Source organism: Glandiceps talaboti, chromosome 1 (genome assembly GCF_964340395.1).
Source record: "Glandiceps talaboti chromosome 1, keGlaTala1.1, whole genome shotgun sequence".
Classification (NCBI taxonomy): Eukaryota; Metazoa; Hemichordata; class Enteropneusta; family Spengelidae; genus Glandiceps; species Glandiceps talaboti.
Window position 1 is genome coordinate 3,966,853 of NC_135549.1, and position 22,026 is coordinate 3,988,878.

At 34.2% G+C, this 22,026-nt stretch overlaps 1 protein-coding gene across 2 annotated transcripts in view; it reads left to right on the forward strand.

Moving 5' to 3' along the window:
• The window catches only part of LOC144453392 (inositol 1,4,5-trisphosphate receptor-like), a 145,799-nt gene that overhangs the window by 51,580 nt on the left and 72,193 nt on the right, over positions 1-22,026 (forward strand). For both annotated transcript variants that reach the window (XM_078144679.1, XM_078144686.1), the window contains exons 4-12: positions 6,026-6,112; positions 8,217-8,375; positions 9,294-9,392; positions 13,276-13,359; positions 19,208-19,354; positions 19,629-19,724; positions 20,188-20,348; positions 20,948-21,047; positions 21,379-21,539. In XM_078144679.1, the coding sequence (XP_078000805.1) occupies positions 6,026-6,112; positions 8,217-8,375; positions 9,294-9,392; positions 13,276-13,359; positions 19,208-19,354; positions 19,629-19,724; positions 20,188-20,348; positions 20,948-21,047; positions 21,379-21,539 (1,094 nt within the window). The remainder of the gene's footprint in view (positions 1-6,025; positions 6,113-8,216; positions 8,376-9,293; positions 9,393-13,275; positions 13,360-19,207; positions 19,355-19,628; positions 19,725-20,187; positions 20,349-20,947; positions 21,048-21,378; positions 21,540-22,026) is intronic.

Sequence of the window (22,026 nt, forward strand, 5' to 3'; positions counted from 1 at the left end):
GATTTTGTATGTTTAGTAGGTATGTTTTTTCTTCTGGGGGAAACTAACTAAACAGTCAGAAAGGCAGTATTGTACATGTAAACTTAGCTAATGTTTTGATATATCAGAATTTATCTCAAACCTTCTGTCTTGTTATCATTATTTTGTCTAAAGAAGGAAGACTGAACAGATCAAAGATAAGATTTTGAATATCTTGATAAAGGTTGTAAAATCATTTTAGTAAAGAACTAGGTTACAAATTTGTTGGCAATCAACACAAACACCATATAGTATGAAAGTATAGAATAACATTGATTTCATAAGTGGCCTTGGTGCTGGAGATGTGACTGTGTTTCAAAACTAGCTTTCAAAAAAACATTGACTAGGAAATAGAGTGTTTGCAGTCAACAAAAACAGAAATAAGAAAGTACTAGAACGAAGGGCATGTCATTCCATTCTAAGAAAGTGTAGCTATTGACAGAAATTAATGAATTCTAACCTATATCAATCAGTGTTCATTATCCATCACTGTTATGGAGTTATATATTCACTTTAGTCTTAGATTGCCTCCAGTTAAATACAGTGGACCAAGTAATCAATACAGTACGATTTTTAGTAGAATATACTTTATGTATGTACACCTATCAGTTATATAAAACATGACAAATAAAGTGTTAATTTGACTGAAGCTGTTAGGCAGACTAACAACACTTGGTATTACAAAGTGAACAATAATTCATATTATCCCCATCAGTCATATTGACCTTTTATAGTAGTATACCTACCCTAAAGCAATTTTTGTAATAAAGTGTATGTTCCATATTACTTTCTTTGTGAAAAGGTAATATAGTAAAGGGTTGATTTGTGACACCAATTTATTAATTAAAGTAATTAATAACTGTAATGTACTATAAACTTAGATATTTTCACTACTACAAAATGTTGCAATTTTACAGTCTTCAGCTAGTTCTCAAAGACCAATTTCCTCTAATTACCAGACAGGTATATTGTGTTCATGTATAACAACACGTTTTAGTCACTACTTATTTTTGCATTTTTGTTTTCCAGCGAAATAAGTGAAAATAAGTCTTTAGCAAAAATTTCCAGGTATCCAGTATGCATACAATAATTTTGTTATAGCAAAGACTTTGATTACTTTGATAACTTTTTGCTGATTAATAATAACATGATGTATACTACCCTTCTGACCAGGTTTAGACTTAAGAATGTTGATAAATAATTTGTAGTCAGTCAAGTACTGTAATTAATACATGTGTGTTAGGATTCTGACCAGATTTCATTTCTGACACAAAAAAAAAAAAATGTTTGTCAATAACATGAACTTGTTGATAAAGATTAATTGATATTGATAAAGTGTTTAATACAGTATACTGTATACGAGTGTAACTCAGTTTATTGTTAATGTGGAGTCATGATGGCTGAATGGTTAGTGTGGTCTCCTGGGAATCTGCAGGTTGCAGATTGTGGCGTCATGATGGCTGATTGCTGCTTAGAGTGGTCAGCTGGGAATCTGCAAGTTGCAGGTTTGAGCCCCACCACTGCCATTTGTTCCTCAATGGGTGAAGTCCTTAAGTAAGCTTTGAACCATGATTGTATTCCAGTCAACCCAGCTGTATTATTGGGGACCTGGTAGGATAGCAGTTGCAATGTGAATGATTTTATCCTATGCACTTATAGAGGCTGCAATGGAAATAAAGGGCTGTTGTGCCACTATAGATCTGTGCCAGGGGTAATAATTATAAAGCGCTTTGAGTATAGAGTGGGAAAGCACTATATAAAAACCAGGTCCATTATCAAGTTGTAATTCTATTTTTCATTTGACTATTGAATTAAAGACTTGCTTGTTGTAAAGCTTCATATCAGATCAAATCAACTGAGAGTCAGTATATTTGGTAAGTCATTTGTAATAGACTTTGACTAGGTATAACAAAATGTTTGTTTCAAGTTTAATTTCCATGTACAACCCAAGTTTTACAATGGAGTAAATTGCTAACCCTGACTTCATTTTGGTATGACCAAGTAACAAAGAAATCTATGGCTGCATTACTTATAATGTACTACACCCCTTTTCTCATGTTATTAAGTTACTTAGATATACATTTGCTTCTGTTTAGACTTCTACTGAAAGGATTTGTTATCATGATCACCTAATTGAATTAATGAACCTATCAGTATCAGTAATTTAAAGCTCAATATATTTTTACATGTAACTGGGGATAAACCAATCTGTTGCTCAGCTTGAGGTACATGCATGTAGTCCTTACACTGTGAACATGACATCAGTCATTATTCATTCACTGCTTGGGATTTGACAGTAATGTGACTGTAAGGCAGCTGAAGTATTGCCAGTTCTGCAGAAAATCTTAGGGTAAATGCAACCTACAAATGCAAAATTTACTCTCTAGTTTTTACAGTATGAAAGGAATTTCATTATCAACACCAATGAAAATTAACAAATTAGAACAGCAAGGAGAGGCCCCACACAATGTGGTGTGCTTTGTGTACGTACCAATGAAGTAAGTCTGATTGAGTCAGTGCACCTGTAACTTCAATACATGGAATATGTACATTAAAATGCATTTGAATTACAATTTAAATCCCATTAACACGCAAAAATCTATTTAAAAGGCTATGTTTCCATCTTAGGTCATTGCATTAGTGTTATCTCATCAGTGGAGCCACAAGAATTACCCGGGAATATTCTTTTGTTCTGGATCAACTTTTTCTGTACATGTACATGTAGCTAAATTTTAATCCTTGAAGTGGGTCTGAAGAATTAAGGCCTTCGATTTGCCATCATGATCATTACTGCATGTACCTAGTGCAAGACTGGACGTCATCTGGGTAGCATTCACATAACATGTATTCTACAGCTATCTATGTACTTCCTCTAATTTTGTTAAATCCAGAATCATGAATACACACTTGAGATGAAGAATCCTTACGATGGACTATTATCAGAAATTTACTTTGAATTAGCCTATAGCTAAGAGAACATGTCTTGTCTTCTGTAGGATAATTGTACATTTGCTTCAACATACCATATTGTTGATATTAGCTACATGTAGTGATGTACTCTGTTTTTTTATTTTAGAAGCAATAAACAAGGCTACATTTATGCTGAGTTCAATGTATAATTTTTCAGTGTCCTCTTAATTTAAGAAATGAAAAAATCTTCTTTCACTATGTCGCCAAGATAAGTAATTGCACTTCCCATCAAAACAGGCAGAAGATGCCTTCATTTGTATATTTGAATGTCAAAAAATGTCAAAGTGGAAGATGTGTTTTTTACCATATCATGATCTAGTACCAGGGACTACTATGTGAGGTATCCATCTGTCAACCTGCTAATGAAATGCCTGTAGCACTCGTATAGACAATTAGAATGGACTTCTCAGTATTGTTTTAGTTCAGTGGAGAAATATATGAGTGACATAAGGTGCCAGTCACGAGTATTTTCTGAATTTATAAAGAGAAATATTTGAGAACACTTTAATTAGATCTAGTACTGAAAGAATTGGGGAAAATGATGGTATTTAATAGCAATATTATTTTGAGCACTGCAGAATCAATGATGAAGACTCATGTTGTGATGCAGATCAACCTGGTTATAAATCCTCTATTTTTTTGTTCATACACATACAACTTGGTTTGCAAATGGTAAAATGATTAATATTGATAATTACAAGAACATGTGGGTGACAGAAGTCTTAAAAATCAACCACTTTGCTTGAAATTATAAATGTTCAATATTTTGCAGTGACCGTATTTTCTATGATCCAAATGTCCTTGATATTGCTGACAGGTGTAAGGATGTCAGTGTCAATCACTATAACTCATATACAGTAATTGTGAAAATTGACTGCTTGTTTATACAAGAACTGTTATCACAATGCCTGGTCTTGAGATAGATTTTTGTTGTGAATCCTTTTCACATCTGCCAACTTCCTCATTTCATGTTTCAGCATCTCAATAAACTCCGCTTGACTGGATATTGATCTCTCTACATGCTGTTTCATTTCCACACTCTACAGAAATTTGACAACCTAGATTCGAGGGTATCGTCTTTCTAATAAACATACTTTAATATGACAGTGTGTAAGTCATAAATTTTGATTTATAGATATTTTTTATTGAAACATGAATAAAAGACTTTATGAGGTACCTTACTGTCAAATACTTGTACATGAACTTTAATTATTGTGATCTGTAAGGTTAGAATGAAATGTGATATTGTCATAAAAGTGCTAACGATACAAAATATATCTCTGTCTCACTTAAAATGAGTGAAAGTGCAAACATCGGACATATCTCAGTATGTGTACAACAACCCTGATGAGCTGTCTGTTTGTTTGTGTCTCTCCTCTTTACTGAATAATAATACCAATGACCAATGGGGAAATGACTTGTGCAATAGTCATAGAAAATAAAAGTGAATACATTGGCATCTCTCAGTATGTGTACAACCCCTGATGGGCTGGCTGTTTGTTTGTTTCTTTCTTTCTTTCCTCCTTGCTGAATGATGAATGCCTATAGGGGAAACAAATATGCAATAGTGATAAAAGTGCATACAGTGAACTTATCTCAATATCTGCTATGTCTAAAGTGCTCTTGAAGGCATACATATACTTTTATGAATACTTCCATTTAAGTTTTATAGTTTTATTTGCATCATTCAGTGATTTCTTTATCATTTCAGTGTTCTTGTACTTATACATGTAAACCTATTACATCAGTGTAGATGGTTGATTAATGACTTGATTAAAAGAATATATTGATAGATTTCTCACTATACATGTACATGTATATAAAAAAATGAATTGGTATTTATGTTTAATGCTGTTTAGTTTTCATTGATCAATACCCTGAGGCTTCATTGACTTATCAAATGTTCATAAATCATAGAATCAAAATGACTGGTCAAAAATGTATTGCACCGTTGTGCATGCATGCATACTAATGGTATTTGTACTGCAGTGCAATACCGAAAACATTATTACATACCTGCATGCAAATTATATGCAAATGAGGACATGATCATGATGAAAGCACGCAATCTAATATAATTTTTATGGAAATTTGCTGTTTTGGATAAACAAGCCCATTCTGAATGAGTTCCAGTGTGGGTTCCAGTGTGGGTACTCTAATAGGGATATTTGCTTGCTATGGTCATGAAAGTACAACTGCATAGAACAATGCAATCACTTGTACAAATACCCTAAATTAGTAAGTACGACACACTTGCATGTGCACATCATGGGGTTCTGTCGCAGGATGTGTAGGTTCTGTTTCTAGTTTTATAATTATACCAGATTGTAAACATTTACTGAGGTTCATTCTCATTTTGTCAGATATCAGTCAGACTCCCTCTCTAGGCATATATAGTCCTTCGACAAAACTTTATAATTTCAATTAGAATAGAAAAATAAAACATACATATAGTAGTTGGAAGAGAAATTGTTGTGGATTGCAACAAACAGTAGTCTACATACAGTTGTGTTAGGATTTTGAATTTTGAATAGTGGATTTAAAGGAGAAGATTGTATTAGAGATATATAGTTTTCCTAATTTCACACAATTTGATTATTTGACATCTTCATTTTCTAAATATATTTATTTGTAGCAACTCAATGTTTGCGGTACAAAGTATTATAGTTCAGCTGGATTGATGCTTGGTTTAGCATACACACAGGATTCTTAGAATGAAAATCCCAGAATTTCAAATAACGAGCAGTATTAATTTACTCCTGGACATTTCTAATGTATGTACTTTTTATGCATTGTCGGACAATTGAACTATCAGTTGTGGCAAAGTAGATGGCAGTCTATTGAAGAAATGTAGCTCAGAATATTCATGGAATATTCACCAGTTGAACGCATGGAAAAGGAATTTACTGCCAGACACTTCAATGGTGAACCCTGTTTGTTTCACAGACAGTGTTAAAAAGAAGTGCAAATGGTGTTTCAATTCTGTTGATTCTGAAAATTAATTCATTGTTGATGTTATTTCTTTTGTGATCTGCAGCATGCAGCTGAACTGGAAAAGAAACAGAATGAAGCAGAAAATAAGAAGTTAATGGGAAGTGTGATACAGTATGGTAGTGTTGTACAGGTAAGATTACAATACAGTACTAGTTTCATAACCAAAAATAAACGTCAGTTAGGTAGGATCGAATAAAATATACAAGTAGTTCTACTTTGATAGTAAATAACACGAAGAGGTCAGTTGTAACTATGAAACTTGTCATTTTGATGGAGATCTTTGACCAAAACAGATCAAAAGTTCAATGCTATAATACAGAGTTGAACTACTTGTGAATTGTAACTTTTCAATTTGATGATATTCATGTTTTACAGTCTGATCTTTAATCCTGCTCGAAAACTTGTCTCTATGAATGATCAATTTACAAGAAACATTACCAAATCATGTACATGTATAATTTGTAGAAGGGAAGAAAAGTAACTTTATTTCTCCAGTCATAAAATAACATGATCTATGTCATCCAATCACAGAGTAACAAGTGATCTGTCATCCAATCACAGAATAACATGTGATCTCTATCATCCAATCATAGAATACCATGTGATTTGTCATCCAATCACAGAATAATGTGTGATATGTCATCCAATCACCAAATAACATGTACATGTAATCTCTACTGTCCAATCACAAAATAACGTGATTTTAATATGCCAATCACAAAATACAATGCAAGAAACATGATATTTGTTATCCAATCACAAAATATTCATGTGACTAATTGACCTTTTCCATTGTATTATCATTTTGGTGGGAATCTCCATAAAACTTCAGCTTGAGTGTCCATTGTAGAGTAGACTTGGATGACAGGAAGTGAACCCAAATCTCAAGAGATAGGTATTATTAAACACTAATTGTGTGAAAGTTGACACCTTGTTGCTCTGTAGAGATTCATTTTAAATACTAGTAACTTTTCCTTGCCTCACTGGGGTAGAAAGTATGATGTTTTTCATGCCATTTGATGATTTATTTATAGTGTCTGCTTCACTTTCATTCAATTATTCTACAGTTGCACACTAAGTCAGAAAATTTATCAGATGTCATTTTCATTGAATAAGTATCTCCTTGGTGATCAGCGGGTGCTGTATGCGATTGTTATGTTCTCGTTACAATCTCATTTTTCATCTGTGTATTGATAAAATTGATAAAACCTCCACTTTTGAGGTCTATGGAAAGTGATAACTATCAGTGCAAGACAGCACCTGGGGCATGGTATGCAGAACTGCTATTTGTGTGTTTCATCTCATATGTCAAGATTCATGATGATGTAGACATGGTTCTGATAGAGAACTGTTTTAGAGTGGTGTGGCATCATCAAACAGATAGATTAAGATAATGTTTAGAAACACTTCAACTTGCAGCAGTGTCAAGTGTCACCAAAATAGTTCATATCTACATGTAATATGCAAATGATCTTACAACAGTTCAAGGTTATGAAAGATACAGTGTATTCAGTGATGTAATATATTTGTGTGTGTAATTTTGACTGACAGACAGACAGACAGACACGCACATACATACACACACACATATACACCTTCATGTAATATAATACAAATTATCTACATCCATCCATCCAATCATGCACATACACATACACACACACGTGTGTACATGAAAACTTCCATCCATCCATCCATCTACACACGCACACACACACAATGTAATATACATCTGTCCATGTACACACACACACACACACACACACACACACACACACACACACGTGTACATGTACACTTCCCTCCATCTGTCCGTCCATCCATCCAGCTGTCCGTCCATCCATCTGTACACACACACACACACACACACACACACACACGTGTACATGTACACTTCCCTCCATCTGTCCATCCATCCATCCAGCTGTCCGTCCATCCATCTGTACACACACACACACACACACACACACACACACACACACACACACACACACACACACACACACACACACACACACACACACACACACACACACACAATTTTACCATTGAAATTCTGTAAATGAATGTGGTATGGTCAAGGGCAAAATGTATGACTCCTTGAGACATTTATTGTGGGGTCCCCCCCCCCCCCCCCCCCCCCCCCCCATTTTTGCTGTTCCCATATCCAATATGAAATTCTTGCAAACATTCAACATTAATCAATTTGTTCTATCTTATTTCTCTTGGAACAGCTTCTCCACTTGAAAAGTAACAAGTATTTGACAGTGAACAAACGTCTTCCTGCCCTACTAGAGAAGAATGCCATGCGGGTCACACTGGATGCGTCTGGTAACGAAGGATCCTGGTTCTATGTCAACCCATTCTATAAACTCAGATCAGCTGGTGACAATGTAAGTGATGGAATCACATATTTCATTTTCATCATATCTATCTATGCTCTCCTTTGATACCAATTCAGTATCAAAGAGTTGCGTGTGGATGAAATGTTGATAGTCTATGTGGATGGAGTCATTGTTGATGGGCAGGAGTTCTGTACAGATTAAATGTCCAATGCAATCGTTTTAGCCAAGGCTTACTTGAAAAAAACTCTAAAAAACCCAAGAATCATATTAAAGACATTCTCACCTGTCTAATTTAAATTGACACAAAAAAGTTTAATGTGCAATACCTTCATTGGCTGGTCACATGTAAGATATACTTGCTGGTCATCCTGAGATCAGACTCTGATTTACAGAAAGTTTCAGACTACGTGAATAATACCACTATGTATAGAGTACTGCCAGTCATATGCATATGAAGATATTTTCAATTCTGTGAGCTCTGCATGTAATTTATAGCATACATATAGTTATCGTGAATAGCTAATACCAAAACTTGAGATAAAGAAAAAGAGAAAGTCACAGTGTAGAAAGATATAAACAGGACATAACTATGAATAAAACCATGTCTTGTATTTCTCTGTGAAGACAGTTCTTGGCGACAACATTGTGTTAAAATCCTTGGAGTTCAGGATAACCTCTGTGTATGTCATTTAAACTGTTATGCATACAGATATTGAAAGCTGAGATATGATCTCTGAAAGTCCCCAGGCTACAAAAACAATATTGTATGTGAAACTGTGAAATAAGCCACTATCTGTTTTTTATATCTTTGGTAGATTATTGTCAGAGAAAAATCCTGGCAATGTAGGGCAACCACTGTATACTGTATGTTAACAAGATCCAAAGTCTGATATTTGGTCTCTGATAGTCCCAGACTTTTATTACACAACTGTTGATGTTAATACCATAATGTATTTCTCTTGACAGGTTGTTGTTGGTGATAAAGTTGTTTTAAATCCTGTAAATGCAGGACAGCCATTACATGCCAGCAATTATGAACTCATTGACAATCCTGGATGTAAAGAGGTTAGTATAAAAACTCAACCCCAGTCCTACTAAATTTGTATCACTTATTAAAAACAGTTGGTTTAGTTTCCTGTTTATATTTCACTCTTACCATATGTCTGTCTTGAAATCCAGACTTCATGGCGGCAGAGTTTCCAAGTTCCTGTTTGTACGTCTGTTAGTTTCAGTTTTGATATTTGTATAAATGTTTGTTATCAGAATATTCCAGAACTCCATAGTGTAATGTAAAACTGACTAACAAATATAGTTTGCACTCCCAGAGTGGAAACATTAGGAAAGTAAATCCCAGTTTGGGCTGATATCTTGTCAGAAACATCAGGGGTATAATTTGTAAACCCCATGAGTAAGAAACTTCATTTATATCCACTAATGCTACTTTAACATTCCTTCTGGCATATAAAATTTACTTATTGTTTCAACTAGACAGCATGTTCAGTGACCTTAGACAACTGATGTTTCTGTTAGTGTCTTATCCTTGATTTATTATTTGTTCCTAGCTAGGTTGTCTCTGTGTGTTGAACCCAGAAGTTACTTTCTCTCAGGAGAAATCTGTTATTTATCACACTGTACCATAAATATTGTAATGGTTTCCTGGTAGCACTTGGAAATTCACTTGTATGTGGAATCCGGTTGATAACAAACTTGTGTATATTAAGAATCCGACATCTGTCATAGCGTCAGAATTATGTTTTTATCTGAAATATGAGATTGATGTTTACAGTTTTTAGCCATTTGTGGTGTGCATAGTGCGATCTTTAGTATGTCACAGAATATTTGCCATTGTTACCGGATCTTTGCATATAACAACAATATTCATTACTATACTTGATGTGTTGTCAGGTGCCGGGTGATTATCTCATAGGCCTCTTACATCTCTAGGATGAGTTGAAACCTGCCAAGTGTAGGCTGGGTTTGATTAAAATTTAAATGGGTCTGTAAGTAAGAAGCTTAGAGTGATGCACAGTTTGACTCTGCCGAACAACGCAGGTTTTCCCCGTGTACTCCGGTTTCCTCGTGCTTCTTTAACACTAGGAAAATCTGGGGTCTGTGAATATTTTCCATGGCAGTGAATCAGTACATTTGCATATGACAACAATATCCATAAGTATACTTAAACATGAATAAATACTTACTATGCTGCAGTTCTTTAAAAAATTGAGAAAATAATCATCCAACTTATTTGATAACATAACATATTTGATAACATAAAATGATAGTGTTAGAAAGTAAATATGTTGGTACTGCTGTATCTACTGGATTCCAAACAATATATAGAAGTCTTTATCTGTTAATATCTATGAAATAAAATGAGTTGAAATATGGAAACAAATCAAATTATTACAAATGTGGACAGGGAAATATTGTGAATTATGAGAAAGTTGAAAAATACATCATTTGGGAATTGATATAATCAGAGAGGTAGCATAGGAGAACAAATTTATAGGTGTTGTGTAAATTAGGTAGGCTCAGAGGTTGCATAGGTTGATCAAATCCATACAAACTATTTAATTTACACACAAGCATGATTCCCCAAATGATTTCAACAAATATTCAGTCCATCTTCTGCAAATTTGTGTTGTTGTCAGGCTATATGAAATATTTTGTGTATATTATATCCTACAAATGTTTGTGTTATGGGCAATGGCCTAGAATTACAAGGACTAAATACCACTATATTTACTTAAATAGTATGTTGAATTTTCAAAAAAATGACGTAATACTCTTTAAATCACAGGAAAATGACTGTCCAAGTAAAATATGTGCCGGTTAGATCACAATATTTAATACTACATCATCCAATGGTGGTTAAGATTCTGGATAATCTTGCACAATAATTTATCATTCCTATGACAACCACAATTTAGAATAATCAGGAGATTACAAAATATTCATGATGACAGTTAAATTGTTATGGATGGGTGATATCTTGTCATATCAGTGGAGTAGTTTGGAATTAGAAGGATAAGGATTCCTTGCAGTATTATTGCAGTGTTTAGGGTGGAAAAACACAATCACAATCACAAATCACAATATTATCATCCTAGAATAGAATATTATCATCCTAGTATAGAATATTATCATCCTGGTATAGAATATTATCATCCTAGAATAGAATATTATCATCCTAGAATAGAATACATGTATTATCATCCTAGTATAGAATATTATCATCCTAGAATTGAATATGATCATCCTAGAATAGAACATTTGCTCACAAATGACTGGAAAAATCAGTAAAGGTTATCCAAGCTAAAGTTGTTCAATGACATCAAGGAAGTGAGCAGTGTGAGGCTGCAAGATGTCAAATCCTTAGCACTGAACAGGAGGACTGTTTGACTTTGTTATTGAGGTCCAGCCATGATAAAAAATGATCAAAGGTGACTGACTGACTTGGGTCTTTGTTCTTTTCATGTCCAATGTATGCTTAGCTGTTGCACGTCTATCTTTCTATCCTACCATTGCTATACAGATATAACCACCAGAAACCAATATCAATGCTAGACTATGAATCTCTCTCAACAACCCCAAACCTCTACCAATGCTAGACTAAGACTGTGAATCACTTTCATACAGAAAGCCCAATCAGAACATCTCAAAAACCCCAAACCTCTACATCATGTATACCTACTATTGCTATACAGATGTAACCACCAGAAACCTGTTTATCAATGCTAAACTGTGAATCGTGCACTTTCACACAGAAAGCTGAATCACTACATCTCAACAACCCCAAACCGCTACCTATAGAAAGTGAAGCAAACACAAAATGATATGACACGAAGATAGATGTTACAGTTACATTCAATGCAAAGAATATATTGAACACACCTGATGGTATCTCATTCGGATCCTGTGGACTCTGTTATCAGTCATATCTTACACATTGATATTCCAGGTACATCAGTGTCAGTAGATTTGTTTGATCTCTCTCCCTCACTTTATCAGATTTAGACTTAAATACAGACCACCTTGGCTGTAGACAGCATATTGATGAGGTGTGAACATATTTTCATATCTTGTGATATGTATGCCCTACATGTATATTCACTTCAGTACTGATAATGCATTTTATTCCAAGGGAAAACCAGGTCTGGAAAAAAATAAAATGTACCTCAGATGAAAACACATACACTATGCAGGAGAATTTTTATATTCTGAAAATTATGTAAATTAATTATTTACATGTAATTTTTCAATGGAAGAAGATAAGACCCTTGCCAATAATCATTATTTATATGATTTTTTCCTGTCTGTGGTATGGTTTATTCAAAAAAATAAATAACCAGAAAATATTTAAAATTTCTTGACTGATTTTTATGTAAATTTAGAAAGACAAACATTTTATTTCCTGTTCAAGCGGAGTTTTTGGAAAGGTGTAGAAACCGTGGTAACAGAGGAGGGAAATCTGCTAAAATTTGCAAAGATTTCCATACCATGTACCATGATTTTGGTTGGGAAGCCAGGTAAAATGCCTTGGGAACCCAGGTAGATTTTACCTACTTACCACCCATAACAAAAACACTTGGGAATTTTTGGAGGAATTTTTTCCCCCATGGGGTGCTGTTGATGTATACAGACATTAATTGTTATTGGCACAACCAGTCTTAACCATAAAAACAATACATTTAGTTTCAAAGAATGACATGTACAATTCAAGATGTAGAAGTGGGAGTATCATCCTTTGTAGCCATGGCAATATATGATGACCGATGCTGCATCTTTGATGACATTGGAATAATCACTATGGAAACCATTTGAATGAGATCATTATATTCAAACCAGAAATTACGTCAATTACACACACATAAATAGAAATCTAAACCCCAAAAGAGTACTAATAATGCTGTCACCTTATTAAAACTATTTGGTTTTCTTTCTAAAGGTCAATGCTGTGAACTCTAATACCTGTTGGAAGATTACACTTTTTATGGAGCATAAAGAAAATATTGAGGAAATACTAAAGGGGGTAAGTGTCATATGATTCTATTTTTTTTGTTTAGTATGATAATTATTTGTAATTAGAATATATTTTGTCATAATAATTATATTCTTCTGTGTATTGCCAAAACTATACAATACAGCTAAACCTTGGTATACAAAGGATTTTCCAAAGCCTACAATATAAACAGCAGGGTTCGCACGGTCCTGGAAAACCCTGGAAAACCCTGAAATTTCAAACCCTCCCTGGAAAGCCCTGGAAAACCCTGGAAAAATGCGCCCTACCCCTGGAAAACCCTGGAAAATGATCATGTATAATCGATCAATTAATATTGACGATCGTCATGTCTGTGCTCGAGCCACCCATTCATATGATTCTGAATCTCGTAAATGTGAAATTGCGAAAATATTTTCAAAGTCTTTCGCCACGCCGATTGAACCCAGACAGTCAAGCGATCGTTCCACGAGACATTTTGCCCCACAGACCGTGCCTATTAGTTGAATGGGCGCCGCAGTGTTTCTTTTGATCTTGCATATATTGCTACTCCATACATCTCCCCGTCGTCATTTCAGGGACATGATATTGTAACAGTCCCGGCCGCGCCGGGGTAACATGTACAGTAGGTCTGTTAACAAGATTATCGTAACACTGTAGCGAGTATCAACGCATCATCAACCTCGATTAGAAATTGTTACAAGTTCGGCGCACTAGTCGACTGACAGTAATACTACAAGATAGGGCTAGGGCCTAGGGAAGTGCAGTTGAATTTCCGGGTTGTGGAAGTACGGTTGTGACTTTTATTTCGTCGATAAATGGGTATTTGTGTTACATGTTCTAAAAGAATAACTACTGTTTTATGTTGTCGGTACAGTAACATTCGTCAATGGTCAAGTTGAGTTGAAATCGCGATGTTCCGCAACTCGTGGCATCCGTACATAAACATCGAGATGCTAGCGATGAATGTATTCAGTTATTCACAGCTCGAAATTTCGTTACGTAAATGACGTTTTTATTCAAAATTTTGAAGAAAAAAATTATTTTAGGTGGCTTATAAATCTAGTAAATCAAACCATACAATAACGAGGACAAACTTTAGTTTTTGATTTATTTTTCTGGATATGTCTGAATTAGACTGACGAATGCTGCGACTCAATCTTACACGATCAATGCACCAGCTTGACGAAACGGCTACTTAGGGGGTAGGACAGAGGTTTCTCCGTTAATCTTAGCGTGTAAACGTGGTTTTGAAACCAATATCTTGCATAGTGTCGATTGTCTTTAAAATGTTTTGTGACATATGGGAACTGTTGTTGATTTTTCTCGTCCACATCAGACAATTAGATGTCATTCAAAAAATATACTTTATTGTCAACACCCCTGGAAAATGGCCAAAATCAATATGAATACCCCTGGAAAACTGACGAAAAACCCCTGGAAAGTCCTGGAATTTTGTTTTGCTTTAAGTGTACGAACCCTGAAACAGTTTAAAGCCTCGTTAGCTATAATAAATTTGTGCTAATTTTCATTGTTTTGCCATGATTTGAAACATCCATCAAAATTGTATTAAAAATTTATCCTTCTAATTGGTTGAATTACCTCAGTCATCGCTTGTACTCAGTACACTGGTTTGATGTCCATATGTAAACAGTATGAATAAACTGTCCACATTAATTAGTTTTTAGGCAACAAATTGAAAACTTATTAAAGGTACATTGTAACTTTTTGCTCATACATGTAACTTTAAAATGATAATGGTAATGATAATATTCAGGGAAGAGGTGTCTTCAGAAAAAGATTGAGTTATCATGTGCATGATACATGTATTTGCCTTCAATCTGTTGTTGCTGTTCTTTATTGGCAGTCAAGCCATACAAGTGATTACACATGAGATATTTATAACTATCTAGTGAAATTAACATAGCCTGCAGCCCAAGGAAGCTTAGGAAAGAGCATCAAATGTTGGATTTCATTCTATAAAATATAGATGGCATTTATATCATTCAATCAGTTGTTTGTCTCCAAAGATGTTCACCAAGTCATGTACATATGTCAAGTCCTTGACCTTACTGATTGCATGGTTTTTCTGATCCACCTGACAATTACATTTAGTTAAATCATCCCTGGTAGAGTGTAAAGCCCCACAGCATTGCTGGATTTCTATGCTTCATATATGTTGAATGTTACTGTAACAGTGTAGAGAGTATCAACTCTATTTCTTTAAATGAGGTGTGTGGTAAAAATTTGGTAGAGTTAAACATACAATGTAAAAATTTGGTGATCATAAAATCCTACATTCATTACTACATGTATTTATGGTGTAGCATACCCTTAATTGTGTAGTAGCCGATTTTGTGACCCTGAATCTCAGTTCTTATTCAGTTTCTAACTCACAGATTTAGCCAGAAGACAGGCAAGTTGTACTGGTTTATGGTAACAAAAGTAGGAAGTAGGAAGCCATGATGAAATTGTTTTATAAATTAAAAATCCAAACTATGCACAATCCTCATCCATATGGCCACCATTAAACTCAGTTACAATAATCATATGTGTAGGCTAGTTGTAGAGATTAAAGAAAATGTAGTTACAATAATCATATGTGTAGGCTAGTTGTAGGGATTAAATGTAACTTTTAAAATTCTTTAGAAATGTACATTGAGCAATGGAAACTCTGTATAATGGTATTGTTTTTACACACTGAAGAGTTATATTAGCCATAAGTGATATGACAAAAATAAACAACTGTATGATTACTATTATGATCGCTGTTCTACCAACAGGTCTTGTCATATTGTCAACGTTTTGGCTTGCTTTAAGATTTGATCAATATGGTTATTTATTTTCATCTAAATAGAAGCATGCTATGGTAGTTCATATTGGTCATACATTGCTTAATGGTCTAAAATGCAGTGCACACTCTTGGTTGTAAAATGCAGTGCACACTCTTGGTTGTAAAATGCAGTGCACACTCTTGGTTGTAAAATGCAGTGCACACTCTTGGTTGTACTTGTGACGTTGATAAAATACTGCAGTAATGTAACAAGCATATAGGTTACATAATAAAATGTTCCCTAGTGATGGAAAGTGGAAGAAGATGTATGGCAACTGGAATGAAACTTAGTTGGAATTATGTGTCTCTGTCCACAGTAACCACTAAATCATCATTAAAATTCCCTAGGGCATCACTTTCCTGCCATGGCAATTCTAGAAATCCATGTAATAAAATGAAACTCATCATTTACACATGAGTACCTTGCAATTACTTCTATACCATTCCCTGGTGGAATTCCTTGTTTTCCTTCCTCCATCTACATCATTTTACAGCTTAATCCGGGACCAAGATAGAATTCATATCTCTCATCTTCTTTATAATATGTGTCCTTTTTAACTGTAAAAAATAGAAATTGTCACAAATTTAGATGAAAAGTTGTATGAAATCTATGCATTTATTGATTTCCCATCACAACAGTTGACAATACTGTACCTGTGTATTTTTGTATTGTTATTAAATTTGAGATGATATTTGGATATCATATTTTACAGTATAAAGTTAAGTGTAACACTCTACAAAAATGTTGAATAAAATTATAACGCTGCATGGGACTTCCAATAAACTTCACCATTAAATATTCTGCCACTTGTGAAAAAACTTATTATCAGATACACTGCCATGAGTGTAATGACTTCAGCATCCATTGATAGATTGGTACCATGTCACCACAGTAATTGTAATTTCATGTCTGTCTTTGGGAGACTTAGCTTGTTGAAAACTACATGTGTGTAAAACTATACAAATATTTGAAAACAATTTCTTTATCTGTAATTGTTATTACGATTCATTCTTTTGGAAGATAACATACCTCAATATAGGCTTGCTTTCCTTTCATTGATTTTTGATATGAACATATATCAGTCAATACAAATCATAATGTTGGTGAATTTTCCCATTAATGGGCTATGTTTCAATGCTAGGTCATCACATAGTGTTATCTTTAATAAGAATGATTACTTATCCCTAATCTGAAATGGGCCTTTAATAGTACTTAGATTCAACTTTATTGAACAGATATACAATGTATTCAGTTCACCAGTATAACAGCCACAGAATATCTGTGCCACACTATATATCTGGTGACGTTTGTACCAAAGTATGATGGCCAAGCAATTTGTATCATACACAAGTATATGTATTAGTTCATAGTGTAATTCTGCCACAGAATATCTGTGCTACATCAGTATGTGTTAACGTTTTATACCATAGTATGATGGGTAAACTACATATAGATGTATGTATGTTATCATCAGTTCAGGACTAATAACTATTGTCGCCTATGGGCAGGACAGGGATTGTTGCAGTATCTATTCCGATCAGTCGGCTAGGGGTTGTTGTACTGGCAACACATATGTGTTATGATTAATTTGTTAGCTTTGATATGTACTGCTGACAGGATACATGGTGAAATATTAAACAGTTTGGAATGGATGCATTAAAGCTGAAAGCTATGTGAAGTATGTTATAATGAGTATGTGTATATATCCATGTATGTCAGGCTTGCTAACTAGACACCCCTCATTGATAACAAGGCAAGAATGAAGATGAATTTCAGTAATGCAAAACATCTGGTTAACATGTCATTCCATGCTGGGGTTGATTGTATGGTAATGTTTATGTGATAGCGTCATTCTGATACATATACTGTAGACTCTAAAGAGAGCTAATTATGCCACTTTCTGTGTTTAAAAGAATGATAATGATCAATATTCGTAGATATTAAAAATGACATCTCAACAAAATTCAGTTCTGTATGTTTTTAGACACTCTAAACTAGGTTTTACCCTGTGAAAATGGAGGAACAGCACAGAGCCACTAAATGTAAAGTATGGTGCCAAAATCTAGTAACTTCAACCATTTAAGTGCAATTCTACATTTATAAATTATTGATAAGTGAAAAGTAGGTCAAGTAGGATGTAAAACAGCAAGATATACATAGTCATAAATTGTAGAAAGTTATATTGACAAGATCCTGTCAAGTGCCAGGGTCAACAAGGTCATTGTCATAGTTACTAGATCCTCTCAGGGTCAACAAAGTCATGACCATTCCTTGCAGTTAGGAGGATATGTCCTCATGAGGTCAAAGTATAAGGTGACTTGATGTACATGCAATATTTAGTAGAGGTGAAAATAAAGATCAAAGGATGTAATGTGGGTGGCAAATAGAAATGTAACAAACAAATTCTTTGTATATGACTTATATCTTACAGTTGGAGTTGAATTCAGGTTGTACTTTTATATTTGACAAACACAGTTTTCAACTTGCATACATGTTTGGTGGCGCTGTTCATTCATCTTCTAGTCAGTTATGAAATCTTGGCAGTATACTACTTGTAAAGCATAACTAGAAAATGATATGTGGACTTTACTATTGATATTCTCACAATGGATCCTTTCAGCAGAAATTAAATCTCTTAAGTATTTTTCATCAAAGCTACCTCTCTATCTTGTCTGAGATCACCATGAAGTACTAAATAAAGAAGTGTTTACAGTGAAATAAAACCTTGAACATGAAGTTTTCCACTAGATGTATAACATTTGTTGCTCACTCACTGACATCACAAAGATCTCCTAGGTGATGATGAGTATAAACACTTCAAGTAGCAATATTAAATTTAAAAGTGAAACAAAGTATATTAAATGGGTGAGAAATAAAAAGTTATGAAAAGAATAAATGATATGAATATTAAATACTAAATAGGGAGTTAAGTGATATATCCATGGTTTGATTGGTAGAAGGAAGAGCTGAGAATGGTATGGAAGAACATTACAAAATAACGAGCCATTTCGATAAATATTGACATGTCTGTTTCTGTGTCTCTACAGGGAGATGTTGTCCGATTGTTTCATGCTGAACAAGAAAAGTTTTTAACCTGTGATGATTACAAAAAGAAATCTTTTGTTTATCTAAGAGTAACTGCAAGACAGAGTGCCACATCAGCTACAAGCTCTAAAGCATTGTGGGAAGTTGAGGTAAGGTCATAACAATAGTGTGTACCCATGCATGGAATAGTTGTATGTATTGTTGTTGTAAGAGCAGTGCTCAGAAAGTATATATCTTAACCAATAGAGGGCGCTCTTTACCTCATCATTTGTAATGTATATGCTCGTCAGTAGATATGTTGTATTTGTCTACCTTCTTCAGTCTTCTTATGAAGAGAGAAGATATTTATATTTGTTCTAAGTTATTGCTTACCAGTTTGATTAGTAATTAATTGGTTGATATTATTGTTTATTTTCTTTTTAGGTGGTACAGCATGATCCATGTCGTGGTGGTGCTGGTCACTGGAATAGTTTATTTAGATTTAAACACTTGGCTACTGGTCAGTACCTGGCTGCAGAGGTAGGCACCACTTGTTCATAGACACATTGTAATACCTTAAAATTGAACATTTATTTTATTTCTAAAGCACTATTTTAAAAATATTTCAAAAGTGCTGTCCAAAAGGATAAAAGAGATAAAAATCATACAATACAAAATTTGAAATTAAAAATACATGGATAAAATATGCAGTTTTGAATAATTGCTAAAGAGAACGAATAAAAAAACCCTACAAAGTAGAGAAACCCCAGTGAATTCCCAGGTGAACTCATATTTTTACTCTATTAGCAGGAGTTCTGAAAACCTGGTATGAAAGTAAGGAAATGAGTAGTCTGTAAGGTACGCCGTGACGGGGCGCCCTCAAACATCGGCCAACCCCTAGAGATGAGAGGAGGCCAGTGAGAACGAAACGTCACAACGTATCTTACAGTCTAGGAAAAGAGTAGAATTGTTAAAACGTTTGGATTTTGTTTTTACTTGACAGGTAGACCATGATCCACAAAATGATAGCACACGAGAGAAGCTCCGAGGTCCTCAGGGAAGTGTAGTGTATCATTTAGTGCCTGTACCACATGGCCATGACATTGCCTCAATATTTGAATTAGATGCTACAACATTACAAAGAGGAGATTGTTTAGTACCTAGGTCAGTTGTCTTTTTATCTGATCTTATTCAGTGTTTTTGAAATCTGTGGTAACAGAATGGGGGACTCCGGTAAAACTTACATCAATTTCCATATACCCTGTTGCATAATTTTGGTGGGTCACATCAGAAAATATCCATGGAAGTCACCTCACTTGTATCCCTAATTTATACTGCCCTTCTTAGGTTGAAAAGCTGAAACCACTCATTAAAATGTTTTTACTTTAAACGTTGCACATATTTATTTCCATTATTTAAATTAAAGGAAGGTGTTGTAGAATTGCACATACTAAATTTGACAGCTTTAAAATGTCAGAAAGTAATGCTAAAATTCTAAGTTTCTAACACCATAATAGTCGATGAACAGAAATGTATATCTCGTCAGCTAGTATTGATCAACACAGAATATTATACTTGTGAATATGTGTGTTTAAGAAAGTTCAGGTGTTGGTATTTCAACACACAAATGAAAGGTGTGAAAACAGGTGAAAACTTGAAAAGTAATGATTCACAGCTAAGAGCATTGTGGTTTTTACAACAGTTTCTGACACACTCCATGTATTGCATCCCATCATAGCTAAACTTGTTTTCTTGATTCATAGAAATTCTTACGTGAGACTTCGTCATCTGTGTACCAATACATGGGTTCACAGTACACAGATTGCATGTGACAAAGGAGAAGAAAAACCAACCATGTTAAAGGTAACAAAATATATCAATTGAGTCAAAATATCCCTCCAAGTTTACTTTTATGGAAGGAAGGAAGACAATTCTTTTCAAATGGTAAAAATCAATACACTGCTCTCCAAACACAGTAATGGCTTTATGATTTTACTTCCAAACTTTGGTGCAGTTAGAAGGCGTGTATATAATTATCAGAAAACCAAACTGTTGTTACATGTGTTATTTTATGTGTGTTATATAGTCTTCAAAGTGTGTGGAAAAAAGGTAAGGTCCAAAGTGGTGTTTTCAGCTGTAGAGGGCGCTGTATTCATTCCGTCAACATAATTGAATGTACTATATGGTTTTACAGATTGGTACTGCAACAGTACGAGAAGACAAAGAAGCCTTTGCTATTGTACCAGTCGCTGCCAGTGAAGTTAGAGATTTAGACTTTGCCAATGATGCCAGTAAAGTATTAGGTTCTATTTCAGTCAAGATGGAAAAATCCTCCATTACTCAGAATGAAAGGAGGTAGGGCTACTACCGTATTTTGTTATCTCAGTTAACCTTTACCAATGATATAAGTACTTCTGTTTCAACATTTTATACACTGTACAGAATTTTCATAATTGTCTATGATAAAGTTACTGTCACTTCACTAGTAGTGCATTAATCCAGAAAAATGAAGAAAAATTACATAATTTTATATTGATCATCAAATTTTAATATTTGTTAGTATATTTTGTTAGCACAGATACTACTGAATGATTGAGTGAACAGTTTTAATGGTGCAAGCACTTGTTATGTGATAATTTAAGAAATGTGGTATAATTTGTCTAACACCATTTAGACACTGGTAAATTTAATACCCCATCTGCATTTTATATTTAATGATAAAACTCCATCAAACTCTGAAAAGACAAACTACCTGACATGAAATAGTTCAATTAATACATTGCATTTTTGAAAAACAATAGCTTAGACATTACAGTTGTACTAAAATTGGATGTTATTTTCA